General features: G+C 40.0%; 1 protein-coding gene across 2 annotated transcripts in view; it reads left to right on the top strand.

Annotated features, from left to right (window-relative positions):
* The window catches only part of hspg2 (heparan sulfate proteoglycan 2), a 127,129-nt gene that overhangs the window by 99,674 nt on the left and 13,216 nt on the right, over positions 1 to 14,239 (top strand). For both annotated transcript variants that reach the window (XM_008414489.3, XM_008414501.3), the window contains 18 exons: positions 245 to 405; positions 669 to 746; positions 3,720 to 3,855; positions 3,978 to 4,129; positions 5,516 to 5,654; positions 6,134 to 6,277; positions 7,896 to 8,030; positions 8,105 to 8,286; positions 8,692 to 8,887; positions 9,052 to 9,231; positions 9,600 to 9,860; positions 9,957 to 10,119; positions 10,740 to 10,837; positions 11,036 to 11,302; positions 11,940 to 12,052; positions 13,079 to 13,226; positions 13,311 to 13,427; positions 13,613 to 13,630. In XM_008414489.3, coding sequence (XP_008412711.2) covers positions 245 to 405; positions 669 to 746; positions 3,720 to 3,855; positions 3,978 to 4,129; positions 5,516 to 5,654; positions 6,134 to 6,277; positions 7,896 to 8,030; positions 8,105 to 8,286; positions 8,692 to 8,887; positions 9,052 to 9,231; positions 9,600 to 9,860; positions 9,957 to 10,119; positions 10,740 to 10,837; positions 11,036 to 11,302; positions 11,940 to 12,052; positions 13,079 to 13,226; positions 13,311 to 13,427; positions 13,613 to 13,630 — 2,688 coding nt within the window. The remainder of the gene's footprint in view (positions 1 to 244; positions 406 to 668; positions 747 to 3,719; positions 3,856 to 3,977; positions 4,130 to 5,515; positions 5,655 to 6,133; positions 6,278 to 7,895; positions 8,031 to 8,104; positions 8,287 to 8,691; positions 8,888 to 9,051; positions 9,232 to 9,599; positions 9,861 to 9,956; positions 10,120 to 10,739; positions 10,838 to 11,035; positions 11,303 to 11,939; positions 12,053 to 13,078; positions 13,227 to 13,310; positions 13,428 to 13,612; positions 13,631 to 14,239) is intronic.

Raw genomic sequence — 14,239 nt, 5'->3', positions numbered from 1 at the left:
TTCATGATTTTTGCAACAACACATGTATTTCAGACTTTAAATTGTTTTTTTTTGTTTGTTTTTTTTTTTATTAAAGATTGTGTAATTTTCCTTCCACGTTACCATAATGTAACTTTGTGTGGTTTTCCAATTTAAATTTCCATTATTGATGCTTTTGTAAGGCACTTTGTGTAAAAATATCCAGATATTTTCTAAAAGAAAAAAAACCCCGTCTTCTGTGATGATTGTTGTGGCTGTCATTTAGGAAACACCCCCAGTGGTATTGGCACTACGCCCCAAGTTCAAGTCAGTCCTCAAAGTGTCGACATCCGTGAAGGGGAACCCTTGAGGTTGTACTGCAGAGCGACAGGTTCGCCCACCCCAAAGCTCACCTGGCTGAAAAATGGAGGACAGCTCCCCCCAGAGGTGAGACATCTGGTGCCGACTGGAGGATAAAATCTGGAACCATAATCAAAGCTTGAATGTTGTCCCAGTGGAGTAAAGTACTTGTAAAATGTAATGTTTCTGCATTTACATTCACCTGTGCTGTATCTCCACTTACACCTCAGGGTGTGTCCAGTGCCGACGGCATTCCGTCCGACTCTTCAGCATGTTGACCACTGACCTTTATTTTCCCCTCCCTCCCTTCTTGTTTGCCCCCCTCCTGCCCTGTTCTGCCATTTGCTCAGGCCATTCCCTCTCACGGTTTCCATCAGTTTAAAAGCAACAGTCTCGATGTGTTACACAGACGTATTGAGGAGCTGCAGGTCTGTCCATCTGTCTGTGTGTCTGTCCCCGTCTCATAGTTCAAATCCATTGTCTCCCACTGACCTCGTCCTCACATCACGTCAACTAAGTGCATGACCAAGCCATGTCCTTGATTCACGCTCTGTAAATTTGTGGTAATGTCCCACAGCTGCTCACGTTCAGTCCATGTGTAGCTGGTGTCAAACGTTTAAACCAACAAGCTGGGTCTGTTGAACGTCCCGCATGCAGTCGCTGTTTCTGTGTAGCGTCTTGTTCATTTAGGTGTTTCATAGTGTCTCGTTTTGTGCTGTCCTCATGAAATCATCCCTGACATTTTGGGCTTCCAGCTCCCAGATGAACTCCATCATTCCACTAAATGAATTAACAGCACTAAGTAAGCAGAATACGTAGTTTAGATGCAGTGCCTCACAAAGGTTTTCATAATATTTTGACACGTGACAGCCACAAACTTCATTGTATTTTTTTTTTGGCATTTAATGCGATAGCCCAAAGTCACATCCCATTCCAGCTTTAGCTGAATGTTTATGATTGATTATCTACTAAAATAGGAATCTGAAACCTTTACAACCTAAAGAGACATTTTGCTCTCAAGCAGCCAAATAAAACTTTGTCACATGACTTTTTGACAAAGAAAACCTTTTAGCTAATTATCTATTTTAAAAAAAATCTTTTGTAATTTTTAGAGAACCAGTGTTTGTTTTTTTGTTTTTTTAGGATTTAAAATAAAGAAACATAAAAGAGGATGGACATTTCTTTAATGTTTTTCTTGAAATAGACACAAAAATTATTTCAGAGGAAACAGAACTAAGAATATGTTACTAGTACTTTTAGTGTCATTCTAAAATTGAAAATCTTTAAAAAAAATCTGCATGTGTTATTATATTTGTAATTAAAAACATTAACTGGTTCCTTTTCATTTTTATCCAAAGTTATTAAGAGCTGTTATGGGATGTCTGAAGACGCCTGCACTAGAAGATAAACTTCTGCCCTGCTCTCAAGTCTTTTTTTCTAGAGACATGAGAATCAGGTTTTGCTACCATGATGCTGCTACAACCTGCAGTGCTAGTTTTGCGCAACTCATAATATTTTGTATAGGCAAACAAAAGTCAGTTCTGCTCTCGTCTGACATTAAAGCAACTTCTTCTTCGTGTTTGGCTTACCTCCTACCTGGCTTGTGGAGAATTGCAAAATTGGACTTAATAACTAGATTGTCTCCTTCCTCACAAATATGAACTACTTTCACATTACATTCCAATGAAATACAATGAAGTTTATAGCTGAAAGGTAACGAAATGTGAAAACGGTCAAGAAGTTCTAATACTTTGTGCAATTTTGAGATTTTGCTCTTTGCGAGGCCGCAGCCCTAATCGGGTTTGTGCTGTTCTGGGTCCAGTGTCGCTCTTCTTTGCTCAACAAGGCCCGTTTAGTTCTGCCTCAGAGAGCGACTGGGTTGTGTCAGCCTTTCCCATGGGGAAGCCGGGCTGGGCGGTGCCGTGCGACCACGCAGAAATTCTGTATGCTCTAGCAAACGGCTTGCTTTGAAAACTCGTCAATGGGTTCAGACGCACATTGAGGCACGACCCGCCTCGAACACTGCTCGGTTTAGCGTCCCACACGGTTGATTTGGCTGCAGCTAAGCAGCTTTGTCCACGGATGCCACGACATCGGCCCCCCTCCCACAGTACAGTAATCCGTCCCCAGACTGCGACCCTGCTGATTCCTTTCCACTCTGATGTGATCAAAGCTTCATAAAAAATTAACTGCAGCCACTGACTTGGAGTGCAGGAGTTCAAAACAGGTGCAGCTGTTCTTTAGCTTAGAAAGTTAATACAGTTAATGGACCTGGTTCAGTTTTTTTGTTATTTGATGCCAAATATTTCCACCAGCTGCTGGGATTTTATTGCCACAACCTGCTCTGTAATGTTAACTAATCTTTGATTCAGAACTGTCCCTCCTAATTCCTTCATTTATTAAAATAAGTATCAATCATAGATATAGATTTTAAAAATGAACAATTAATTGCAGAGATGCACTGATCAGAGTTTTGTGGCAAATTTCAGATTTTCAGCTTTAGCCAATTCTGATTTGTCTCAAAGAACTATAGCTGACATTAAATTCTTTTTTGTTTTTTTGGGTCAAATTTAGGATGTTCTTTTGATCTTTTCCTGGAAATCTGTAACATTGAAACTTCCAACTTGCAACTTCTCTGTGCCGGTAAGGTCTGCACATGAGATGCAGACCTTACCTGAAATGTTAGATTTGCAAAATGCTTCCAGCATTTCCAAAACCACAATGTTCTATGACTTAAAGCTCAGAAGATAGAACAACGGCAACTTTGCTGTATACTTTCAGCCATTTCACTAGCTGCTAACATTACAGTTTTCTAAGACATGTTGTCACACGTCAGAAAATATTTAATATTTTCTCTGACTTGGTATTTAAACACATTACTGAAACTAGAACTAGCTAAGTCTGAGTCTTCTTTTAATACCTTCCACACGGAAGAGTGTTGCAGTTGCTAGAAGTTTACAGTTTCTCAGTTTTTGTACATGCACTGATAAGAAAAGAAAAAAACAGAATTATGAGTTGAAAATCATCTGACTACAGTCACAAGTCAATTTCTCAGTGCATCTCTGTTAAATTTGATTCTGACCATCACAAAGTAACGGCTCTAACCTCACCGATCACTGTGTAAATAATGGCCAGGCTTTATCAAATCCTTTTGTCACTCGGGCCAATGACACTGAAATCACAAGCAATGATCCAACTGTTGCAATAACATCTTTTGTCCTGTCTGAAAAGTCTGCACCGTAGTGCATTTTGTGTCGCTAGTAGTAGCTATGTCACCTTGTTGGCATTGTTATATTTGTTTTGTACCCAGAGACAAGGGAAAGGTAAGTGCTTCACTTTCTGTCAAAACACAAAGACCCTTAAATATTTGTCCTTCAACCTGCAGTGTTTTTTCTTCGCAGGCCCAAACGGACCGCACCGACATTGGCACTCTCTTCATCCCTAACATTAAACTCTCTGACGCTGGCACTTACATGTGCGTTGGTAGCAACAGTGTCGGCTCAAACCGCACTCCAATTCGGGTCACTGTTCTCAGAGGTGAGATGACTTCAGATTCATCATTTTGCCATCCTCTCAGTGGTTGTCATTTTTCAAACATGTTTTTATGTGCCTGTTTCTGTCTGTCAGATTGGTTAATTTTCTTGTTTTTGTCCAAGCAGCAGAGCAATCCTTTTCTGTTGTCACCATCCAACCGTCTATCGCTGATGTCCAAGAGGGTCAGACTCTGGAACTGAACTGCTTTCCTCCTGGAAATCCTCCTCCCAGAGTCACCTGGACGAGAGCCAGCGGACACTTCTCTGCCAACCATCAGGTTTTCACACAAATATCTGCGCTTTAATTTCCCTAAATATGCCTTACATGCACAGTCTTGTTTTCAGCTTGTAGCCCAGCAGACTTTGCTGTTTAGTCAAGTATATCACCATTCATTCTCAAATGTTCTTATTTGTGAGGAACAAAAAATTACAAGTGATTTTGCCAAAAAAAAGTTCTTCATATAATAATCTTATATTTTTTTATTTTAGTGACATGTAGATTCATTGATGTGCTGTGGAGTTTCAATCAGGGCCTTAAATAGACGTCAACTATATCTGAAAATTCACATGTTGTGCAGGACAGTGCAAAAACTATGCACCACACCGAGCCACAGGCATTCAGTAATATTTAAATAAATACAAATACACCAAGTAAAGCAACAATGCACCCCAACAATGCATATATCAAGCAATACATCAATGTATATTTTAACAAAATACACAGGCAACAGCGCACATAATTGAACATCTACAGTAGATGGTGCTTTGAAATATTTAGTTGTTGCCCACTTGGTGCTAAAACGGCTTTGACCTGCAGAGGAGGAGATGTGTAACAAGCACTAATGAGGTCTTGTGGTATGTGGCAGCAAGATCGTAATGGTAATGGCTTAACCCTTTAAGTTGGGTCAGACTTGTTGATCCAGCACCTTCCACATAAGCTTAGTCAGATTGGAGAATTTGGCACTGGTTTGTGGTTTCTTTATTTCCAGTGGTGAAACGCTAATAAACAGAAGTTCACATTGATAGGTATTTTTCGTGAGCCTACATAAAAGAACCACAGACAACGTATATGAATTTTATGGCCGAACTTTTGCAAAAGGAGAAGACCCAGCAAACTGCTCCTCCAAGCCGTTCACAGAGCGTTCTGCCCTCTCTCTGCTAGAGCAGGCATTTTATTTGTGAGAAAAGATAAACAACAAAAACAGATGGCAAGCTCTATCTAACACACAGGTCATCAAGCTCTTTTCCTTGAGAGCGATTTCTTCCAAGAGTGGAAGGAACAGTCAGTTCACAGGAACAGAGATATTCAACACAGCAATCAAAATGTTTTAGCACAGCACGTCACTACTGATTAACATTAGACTGAATAATGAACTAAAGTAATAATAAAAATGATAACACAAAAAATCTCTAACACACATGCTTTCAAAAAAGAACAAGACTATTTATATAAGTTCTTAAGTTGCTTTTTACACTGCATCAGTTTGCAATATTTCTCATTTGCAACATCTCATGCAGGCTAACAGTGGAGTCTTACAACAATGTCAGTAACGGCTATAGCCAATAATAAATTAGCCTTTTCTAAAATGCACAAATACTGTATTTCAATGAATTTCAATTGTTCCAAGGTAAAATTTTACATTTTGTCCGTTTCCCATCTGCAGGTTGTTGGCAATCAGGTTCGTATCCTTTCCGCCACTTCGGAGGACTCGGGAGAGTACATCTGTCGGGTGCAGGGAGCCGGCAGCTCAAGCCCGGTCCATCAGGCCTCTGTCTCCGTCTCTGTCACTTCATCTTCTTCACGTAAGGATGTTTAACACTTGAGGTTTTCCTGCAGGTCATATATTTATTCTCCTGCTTCTCAGGCGGGTAGAGGCTTTCTGATCTTCTCCAAGTGTTTAATGTAACTACACTTAGCTGTACTCGAAGCGAGACAGTTTCAATAAACCCAACAGACCTTTCTATCTGGAATATTACACAAGGCCGAATCAGTGAGCAGCAGGGAAAGTCGATTTAAGGTCAGAGTGTTAGATTGCGGGGAGTTGCTCACACATCCTCACTTCTTTTCCTCTTCTCACTTGTGTGACCTCAGGATTGAATGATTTTCCTTGCTGCTGTCCCATGATCTCATCCTCATTCACTCCCTGAAGGAGCTGCCAGTGGCCACGCTCAACATGGGATTTATTACACGGGGAAAAAAAAAGAAAACGCTGCTTTTATATCAAAGGAGGTTTGTTTAATTAAAAATAATCCAAATTCCAAACTGCTGGTTTCTGCTGCAGGTCTGCAGAGTCCCATCATCGGCGTTGAGCCCCACAGCTCTGCAGTGCGTGTCGGGGAGTCAGCCAGCTTCAGATGCCAGGTGTACAGTGGAGCCCAGCCGGTCAGGCTGGAGTGGAAACTTGCCAACAACCAGCCTCTGCCAGGTAACAACTGAGCCCACGCTGCAGGAAAAGAACAGAGCAGGTCAATGAAAGTACGCTCTCTTTCAATTCAAGGTTTTACTTGTCAGGTCATCGTAAAAAAGATCTGTTCTGTAGCCGATTTTAAAGTTGTTTAAAATGCGTAAAAATACACAACAGATTTCAAACTGCCAGTGTTTATTAAACAATAAAGAAGCCAAGATGAAAAAACTGCGTGTGGAAAACGTCCACCCTCTTTGATTTTTTAAATATTGCAACCAGATGCTGATAATCAAATTCACTTGATTTAATGATCATTAACATGTGTGGCCAGCTCCATAAAAGCAGGAGATGTAGCAGGTTACAGACGTGTGTTAACACAATGCCGCGAAGGGAAGACATTAGCAATGAGAATCAAGAGCTGCTGCCAGTCTTTACTTTTAGTGAACATATCAAACTTAAGACCCAGGGGCCAAATCTAGCCCACACTAAATGTGTATGTGGCCCTCAAAACTTTAGAAGGATACATAAATAGAATGTTAAAGATAACAGCTGAGTGCTTTAAATAACAGTTTTTATCTATATATTACGAAATTACATCAATGTGAAAATATGTTGAACATAATTTATTTCAAGAAGTAGCCATCGAATGCAGACACAGCTGTTTGTTAATATTTTAACAGTTTGTTTAGGGGTTTTTTCAATTTTATACACCAATACGCAGATCAGTAGGTAACTTGGGGTTAAGTGCCCAGAGGAACATTGACATGACAGGAGGAAGCTTAAACTGAACCTACAACAAAATGAGCAAAATGAGACTCTGGATGTGAGGTTGTTTTGTAGTAACCTGGGCACTTTACTGGGCGTTCATCAAACCCACTAGCCATTCCTGAATTTTGAAATATTCTGGAGTCAAATGTGAAGTTATTGCTGTGTTAGGCGAAGAGGAAATTGAGTCGTCAAAGCAAGAAATTGGCTAAGAAGATGAGAATCAAGGTACGGCGATGGCCTAATTAAAGTACAGACCTTAGCCTAACTGAAATCTTCAGAAAGCTGTAGAGCTGTGCAGGAACACATGAACACAACCTCAGTGAACTCAGCCAATGTTGTAAAAGAAGAGTGAGAAAAAATTGGGCGTGGTCTGATGTAATGTTTGGAAAGATGTCTCAGTATTTTGCGACCTCACTCTTGGTGTTAAAATCTTTTATTCGAAATTCTTTTATTAAAAGGACACAATAAATGTTATTCTTTTTAACCAATCTGCTTCGTTTAAGTCTTTTCTTTAGTTTTTTGGCAGAAGAAACTAGTCAGTCTGTCCTCTACAGGCTGACTGTGGCTCAGTGAGTAGAGCTGCAACTGGAAGGTTGTAGGTTTAATTCCATCTTCCTCTTATCACATGTTGTGGTGCCCTTGAGCTAGACACGTACCCCAGATTTTCTACCAATCTGCATATAACGTGTGCATACTCGATTGGGTGAATGTGGCTCCAGTGTGAAGTGTAATAAGAAAGTGCTATCTTAATTCAATCCTTTTACCATTTATGAACACAATCGTCTCTAAATGCCTCCTTTTTGGATTCCTGGTGTGTTTCCAGCCGCTGCCGTCTCCTGTGTGATGTTTGGTTTCCGTCTGTTCTCTGTAGATAACGTCCGAGTTAACTCTGATGGCTCCGTTATCACCATCGTCAACGCTCGCCCAGTAAACCACGGAGCCTACCGCTGTGTGGCGAGCAATCCGTTCGGCATCACTCAAACCATAGTGTCTTTGATTGTTAAAGGTAATATTTCAGTCATGTATTCTTAATGGAAGGGTTCCCTCCAGTGGCCAAATTCTGCATATTTGTACCGTCAGAGTCTCCTGGGGCCACTGTTACCCCTGCTGGGCCCCTTCGGGTCAGGGTGGGCGAGCCCATTAACCTGGAGTGCCAAGCTTCAGGAGAACCCCGCCCCTCAGTGTCATGGCACAGACTGGACAACAACCGGAAGACCACCCTGACCAGTCCTGTACCCATGGACTCCAATGCAGTCATGCAGGTACAGTTACTCAAAACATTTTAAATGACTTTATTCTACAAGTTCATCTGGCAGTTAGAATAAAATCAAAGCTGACCAGTGCATTTTGAATAAGCTTGGTCTTTATAACAGCTTTCCACCAATCAGCAAACTCTCAGACTCTTCTGCTCAGTTTATGTAGTACTAGTTCACAACAGCATATCACCTAAGCACACTTTACAAGATAGACAGATACTCTGAAAGAACACAAAGTATTTTTGTCTAGTTTCTAACTCAAATATCTAAGTTCACTTGGAATAAAAAATAATTAACTTACCAAGTCAACTGCAGTGAAAAAGAAAAGGGAAAACACTGCAATAAATGCAAAACATTTACTGCCCTCTACTGTTGCAGTTTAGTTTCACCACTTTTGTTTTGATGTTGTAGATTCTTGTTGCCCGTCCAGAAGACAGTGGGACGTATGTCTGTGTGGCTCGTAATTCTGAGGGAACCACTGAGACCAGAGTCGAAGTGATCATAGAGGGAGGATCTCAAATGCCCTCAGCGCCGAGGGCCCTGGTTCCTGAGCCGCTCATGGTCGTGGTGGAGGGACAGACCGCCACTCTGCACTGTGATGCCTACGGTGACGGGAACACAAAATGAATAAAGAAGCCCACATTTTTAAATGTGTTTTGTGTGCAATTTCAGCTTTTTAGTAAAATAAACTGATACAATGAACTAAAATAGAGCTGATTCAGGAGATTTTGTTCTTCTTTTTTTTAAGTTTTCTGCATTTATGTTTTGTAGGATTTCCCTCTCCGGTGATTACATGGTCCAAACTGCGCTCCAGTCTGCCTCGGAGGCAGAAGTTGGTGAACAACAGCTTGGTGCTACAATCTGTCGGTCGACAAGACTCTGGAGAATACATCTGCAGCGCCACAAACAACATGGGAACCAGTGAAGTCACCATCATGCTAGAAGTGGAGAGTCAGTGCCTTTTGTGCATCTTTTTTTTTTTTCTTAGAAATATTTTATTGATCTTTCCAAAGTTAAAATATACAGTAAAAGAGAAACAAGTCGGGTAAATTAATTTTAATTGTCTAAAAATGTAATTTTGGGGTATATTGTACTGCAAATGATGCAGTAGTGGATTTTCCTTGATCAATGCCAAACCTAACCTGGGGGTATACAAAGAAAAACATTTCACACCTTAAATTGACTTTGGATTTGTCAATATAGGAGGAGAAGATCCAATAAGGAAATTGTCGTGGACCGAATCAAGCATCATTGCCTACAGTGATTAACTTAGATTTAAAACTCTTTTTAATGTTTCTTTTCTTTTTCTGACTTTGCAGCCCCTCCTTATGTCGCTTCGGTGCCCGATGACGTGGCTGTGCGGGTCGGAGAGGTGATCAGGCTGCAGTGCGTGGCCCATGGTACTCCTCCGCTGACCTACACGTGGACCAAACTGGGCGGCATCCTGCCTTCCAGAGCTCAGGCCAGCGAAGGCGATCTGCAGATCGACCTGGCCACTTCCGAGGACGCTGGGAGCTACAAATGTGTGGCCAGCAACAGAGTTGGCAACAGCGAAGTAGTTGCTAAAGTCACAGTCAGATGTAAGTTGGTGCTCTTTCCAATGCAGGATTGATTTATATCAACAATCTGAATTAAACAGCGGATTCCACTCTTGTCTGTGTCTTTTCCCCTTGCAGCACCGCTGGCGGTGCGCGTTTCCCCCCAGGTTGAGGTGAAAGCTCAGGGCAGTGCTGTGGAGTTCACCTGCTCTGCAGCTGGAGGAGTTCATACCCAGATTGAATGGCTGAAGGAAGGAGGAGCCTTGCCTCCAAACCACGACATAAAGGACGGTGTTCTCAGGTGACTGATTCTCCTTTAAGGCAGGACTTAAATTAAAGGTGGCCATACCAACACCGTGTAGCATGTTTTGTCTTCTCAGTTGATCATACCTCTTTATTCATTTAGAAATACAAAAATATTTCAAATGAACTTTTTTGTTTTTTGTCCTGTTGCAACCACAAATTATTTTATTTGTATTTTATGTGATAAACCAAGAACATAAATGCTATAGGAAGGAAAATCATTCATGGGTTTCCCACATTATTTACAAATAAAAATGTAAGAATAATTGTATGCATCTTAATTTATATGAGTTAATACTTGCTATTCAGCTTCTGTAAATGAATGCTCTGCAGAACACAAACATAATTTGATTCAATCTGTTCCTTATAAGCCCTGGTGGTAACCCTCGGGTTGTTGTCTTGTTGGAGGGTCAACTTTCATTCCAGTTTCAGCTCAATTTGCTTTCAGGTTTTTCATGTTTTTTAGCACCATTGATATTTTATTACTTTGTAATTAAATAATGACAGTTATTTTAGTTTGTGGTTGTAATTGGGCAGAATTGTTTTTTCTTTGCAGGAAAAGCACATAAGGTGTAGTTTTTTAAAAGTGGATATCTGAAATGCAACTTCTCCTTGCAGAATTGAAAAGTTGGAGCAGGGCAATGAAGGTGTTTACATCTGCAGAGCAACCAGTGCATATGGTCAAGCACAGGACACTGCAAGACTAACCATTCAAGGTTTGAAACATCCTGCTGTTTATAAAGTCAATGGACAATGTTTGCCTTCAAGGTTCTGTTTACAGAAATAGCTCAGATAAGGAGACATGATCTGGAAAAGCTCAAAACCTTGAAGACAAAGTTTTCCCATATTTGTAAATATCTGCACAGCTCCATTTGCTTTATTTATTTTGTTCATATTTCTCTTCTTTTCCACAGCTCTGCCTAAGGTGATGATTAATGTACGCACCTCGATGCAGACCGTGATGATTGGGAACGCTGTGGAGTTTGAGTGCCATGCTGTCGGTGATCCAGAGCCCACAGTCAGGTGGAGTAAAGTTGGAGGCCCACTTCCATCACACATCCTGGTGAAGGACGGCATGCTGAGGATCAGTCAGGTGACCGAGGCAGACGCCGGCCATTACCGCTGCACAGCCACCAACGACGTAGGCTCAGTTCAGTCTCAGGTGCTGCTCAACGTCCAGTGTGAGTAATAATAAACAACCTTTTTATCATAGAAACGGCCATGAATATATACATTTAATTATACATTATTCTTACTAATCAGGCTCTTATTTATTCAGGGTATCCACTAACCCTTAAAAAGTCTTGAATTCACTAAATCTAAAATTAAGACCTTAAAATGTCTTAAATTGTTTAAAGAAAATGTAAGTTGGCCTTAAGTACATTAATCACAGGTCTTAAATTTTGTTGTGACTATGTTTTGCGGGTTTTTGTATCAGACAAATGACTGAGCTGCACACAGACATCCTCACTGATGCATTCTGTTTCTCAGAGTGGTTAAGGCTATCGGTAACAAGCTGCTAATACCTGCTAGCTTTCTAACTAACTTTTTATGTATATCATGGGAAAGTATAAATTTATATTCACAAAAACAAAGCAAAGCAGCTAGTTAGCTAAAAGACTACAGAAATTTCACGGTTTTGGTCTCCTGAAAAAAAAGTATTACTTTGTACATTTCTGTTGTGATGTAAGTCTTAGATCTTATTCATAATGGTCTTAAAATGTCTTAAGAAGTCATAAATATGAATTGGTGAAGCCTGCAGAAACCCTGTACAATCAGTACTATAACCATAGTTTAATCGTTGGTCTGTTTTCTCAGCTCTTCCGCAAATTTCTGCTCTGCCAGAAACAAAGGAGGTGACTGTTGGGTCTGACGCAGTCATGCCCTGCTTAGCTTCAGGATATCCAGTCCCTGATATCAAGTGGACAAAGGTAACTAATGCTTCCCACCATTTCTTGTTGCCACAACTTTATTTGAACTGTTTTGGGACTTGGTGGTTTTTATTTTAACTTGTCTTGTTATAACAGGTAAACATTTATTTCTGGCATTTAACCGTTTTCACAGTGTAGAGTGTGCTGTCTCTGACCTTCTATACGGTGTCCAAACTTTGTGTCACGTGGGCCAAAAAATTACTCAATATCATCTCCAAACTAAAATCAGCCAAAATGTTTTTTTTTCTTTCTTTCTTTCTTTTTTTTAGACATGAAACTATTTTAATTAAACTATTGACATTTATTTGCTAAATGAAAAGCAATCAGTAAGTAGATTTTAATTTAAAAGGTCTAGTTTTGTCCTAATTAGTTTAATTTATTCTTGAATTGTGGTTTGGGCGGGCCTCATAAAATCAGCTCAGTGATCTTGGAAGGAAAAACTGGAACTCAAACTGCAAAAACATAAAATCTTACCAAGTATTTTTGGTCTAGTTTCTGGTAAAAATATCTTAGTACACTTGAGTTAAGACAAAACCAACTTACTAGTAACTTTTCAGCAAGAGCTTGTTTTACATTAGTAATTCCTTACTATTGATGAAAAAGTACTTGTTCCACTCAGTTTATTTGACTTAGTTATAACTAGCATGTTTTCATCAATGTGAAGGAATTATTGACTTTAAACAAACTCCTATATCTTGTTGAAAAATTACTTGAAACTGGACCAAAAATGTAACATTAGGCATCTAAGCTATTGTATTTACATCCATGTTTTTCTCTGGAGAGTAAAACATAAATCCTGGCTTGTCCATAGCCAGGATTGAATGGTTGAAAATTGTTTATAGTGGCATGAAAGCCGGAAGAGAAGCTGCGTTAGGTGTGATGGCAACTCAGCATCCTGTTTTGATTCTTGTAAATGATATCTAAAATATTTTAAGAGGTTCCTTCCAGACTAAATCACAGCTGTTTGTTTATCCGTTGGATTGTAGCCCTTCTGCATTTTTTTCCCTCTTACTTTCCTTTTTCAAGTCGGAAGGAGAACTTCCTCCTAAGTGCTTCCAGGAAGCCAACGTGCTGACAGTTCCTCAGGTCACCCACGAGGACTCCGGCACATACATCTGCACCGCCTCGAACGAGCACGGCAAAGTGGCAGCTTTCACCAAACTTGAAGTCCATGGTTAGTGCGAGAAGTGAATAGTGTGTCACAGAGTCACCTTCAACTACAGGACTGTTGGTGTTTCACTGTGATGTATTTTTTCAGAGAGAGTGATGCCGTACTTTGCCCAGGAACCCGTGTCTTACCTCACACTGCCCACCATTAAAAATGCCTACAAGGCTTTCAACATAAAGATCAACTTCAGACCTGATAATGTCGATGGTAAGAGTGCACTTCTCTAAATCTTAGTATTTTAATTATAAAATGTGTTCATTTAGATTTTATTGATGTTTTTTCTCAGTTGCATACTTGGTACATTTGTGTAATATGCTTTGTCTCGTCTGTAATTTCACTGGATGTTGTGTCCCTCCTTTTCCTCCCTCCTGCCTCACCCATGGGGTGAGAAGGTCTCATATTGTATGCTGGTGAGTCTCAGGAAGTCAAGGCTGTTGTTGGCAGCACTATGCTTTCTGCCTGCACTAGACTTTTCCCCCCATCATGCTCAGAGCTGATTTATGGGCTGTGCGAGAGAAATGCAACACGATGCATGAGCAATGTTTTCAGTCATCATTACAAAGCCACGAAGCAAAGGGAAAGAAATTAGGATAGAGCTGCTACATTTACGTCAGAGAAAGAGAGAAAACTGATTTAGAAATGTGTGCACCAACAAAAAGCTAAGATTTTAAAACACACACACAATAAAATAAACAAGTATTAATCATTTATCTTCTGTTTTTGCCATCATCCTTGCAAATGGATTTCTCCTTCAAAAAAAATCATAAGTGCAAAAACACAAGTCATAAGTATTTTTGTTCTAGTTTCTAGTGCAAATTTCTTAGTCCAAATGAAACAAGACAAAACTAACTGCCCAGTAACTTTTCAACAAGATAATATTTCACTTATAATAAAAAGAAAACGTTATAAGTGTAAAACATCTGTCAGTGGAACTGGAACTTTTTTATTGATTTAAAACAAACTACTATATCTTGCTGAAAAGTTACTTACAAGCTAGTTTTGTCTTATTTAGCACTTAT

This window comes from Poecilia reticulata, chromosome 7 (genome assembly GCF_904066995.2).
Source record: "Poecilia reticulata chromosome 7, P_reticulata-male-v2, whole genome shotgun sequence".
NCBI classification, from domain to species: domain Eukaryota; kingdom Metazoa; phylum Chordata; class Actinopteri; order Cyprinodontiformes; family Poeciliidae; genus Poecilia; species Poecilia reticulata.
Note: the sequence above shows the minus strand (reverse complement) of the source record. Positions and strands in the feature narration are given on the sequence as shown.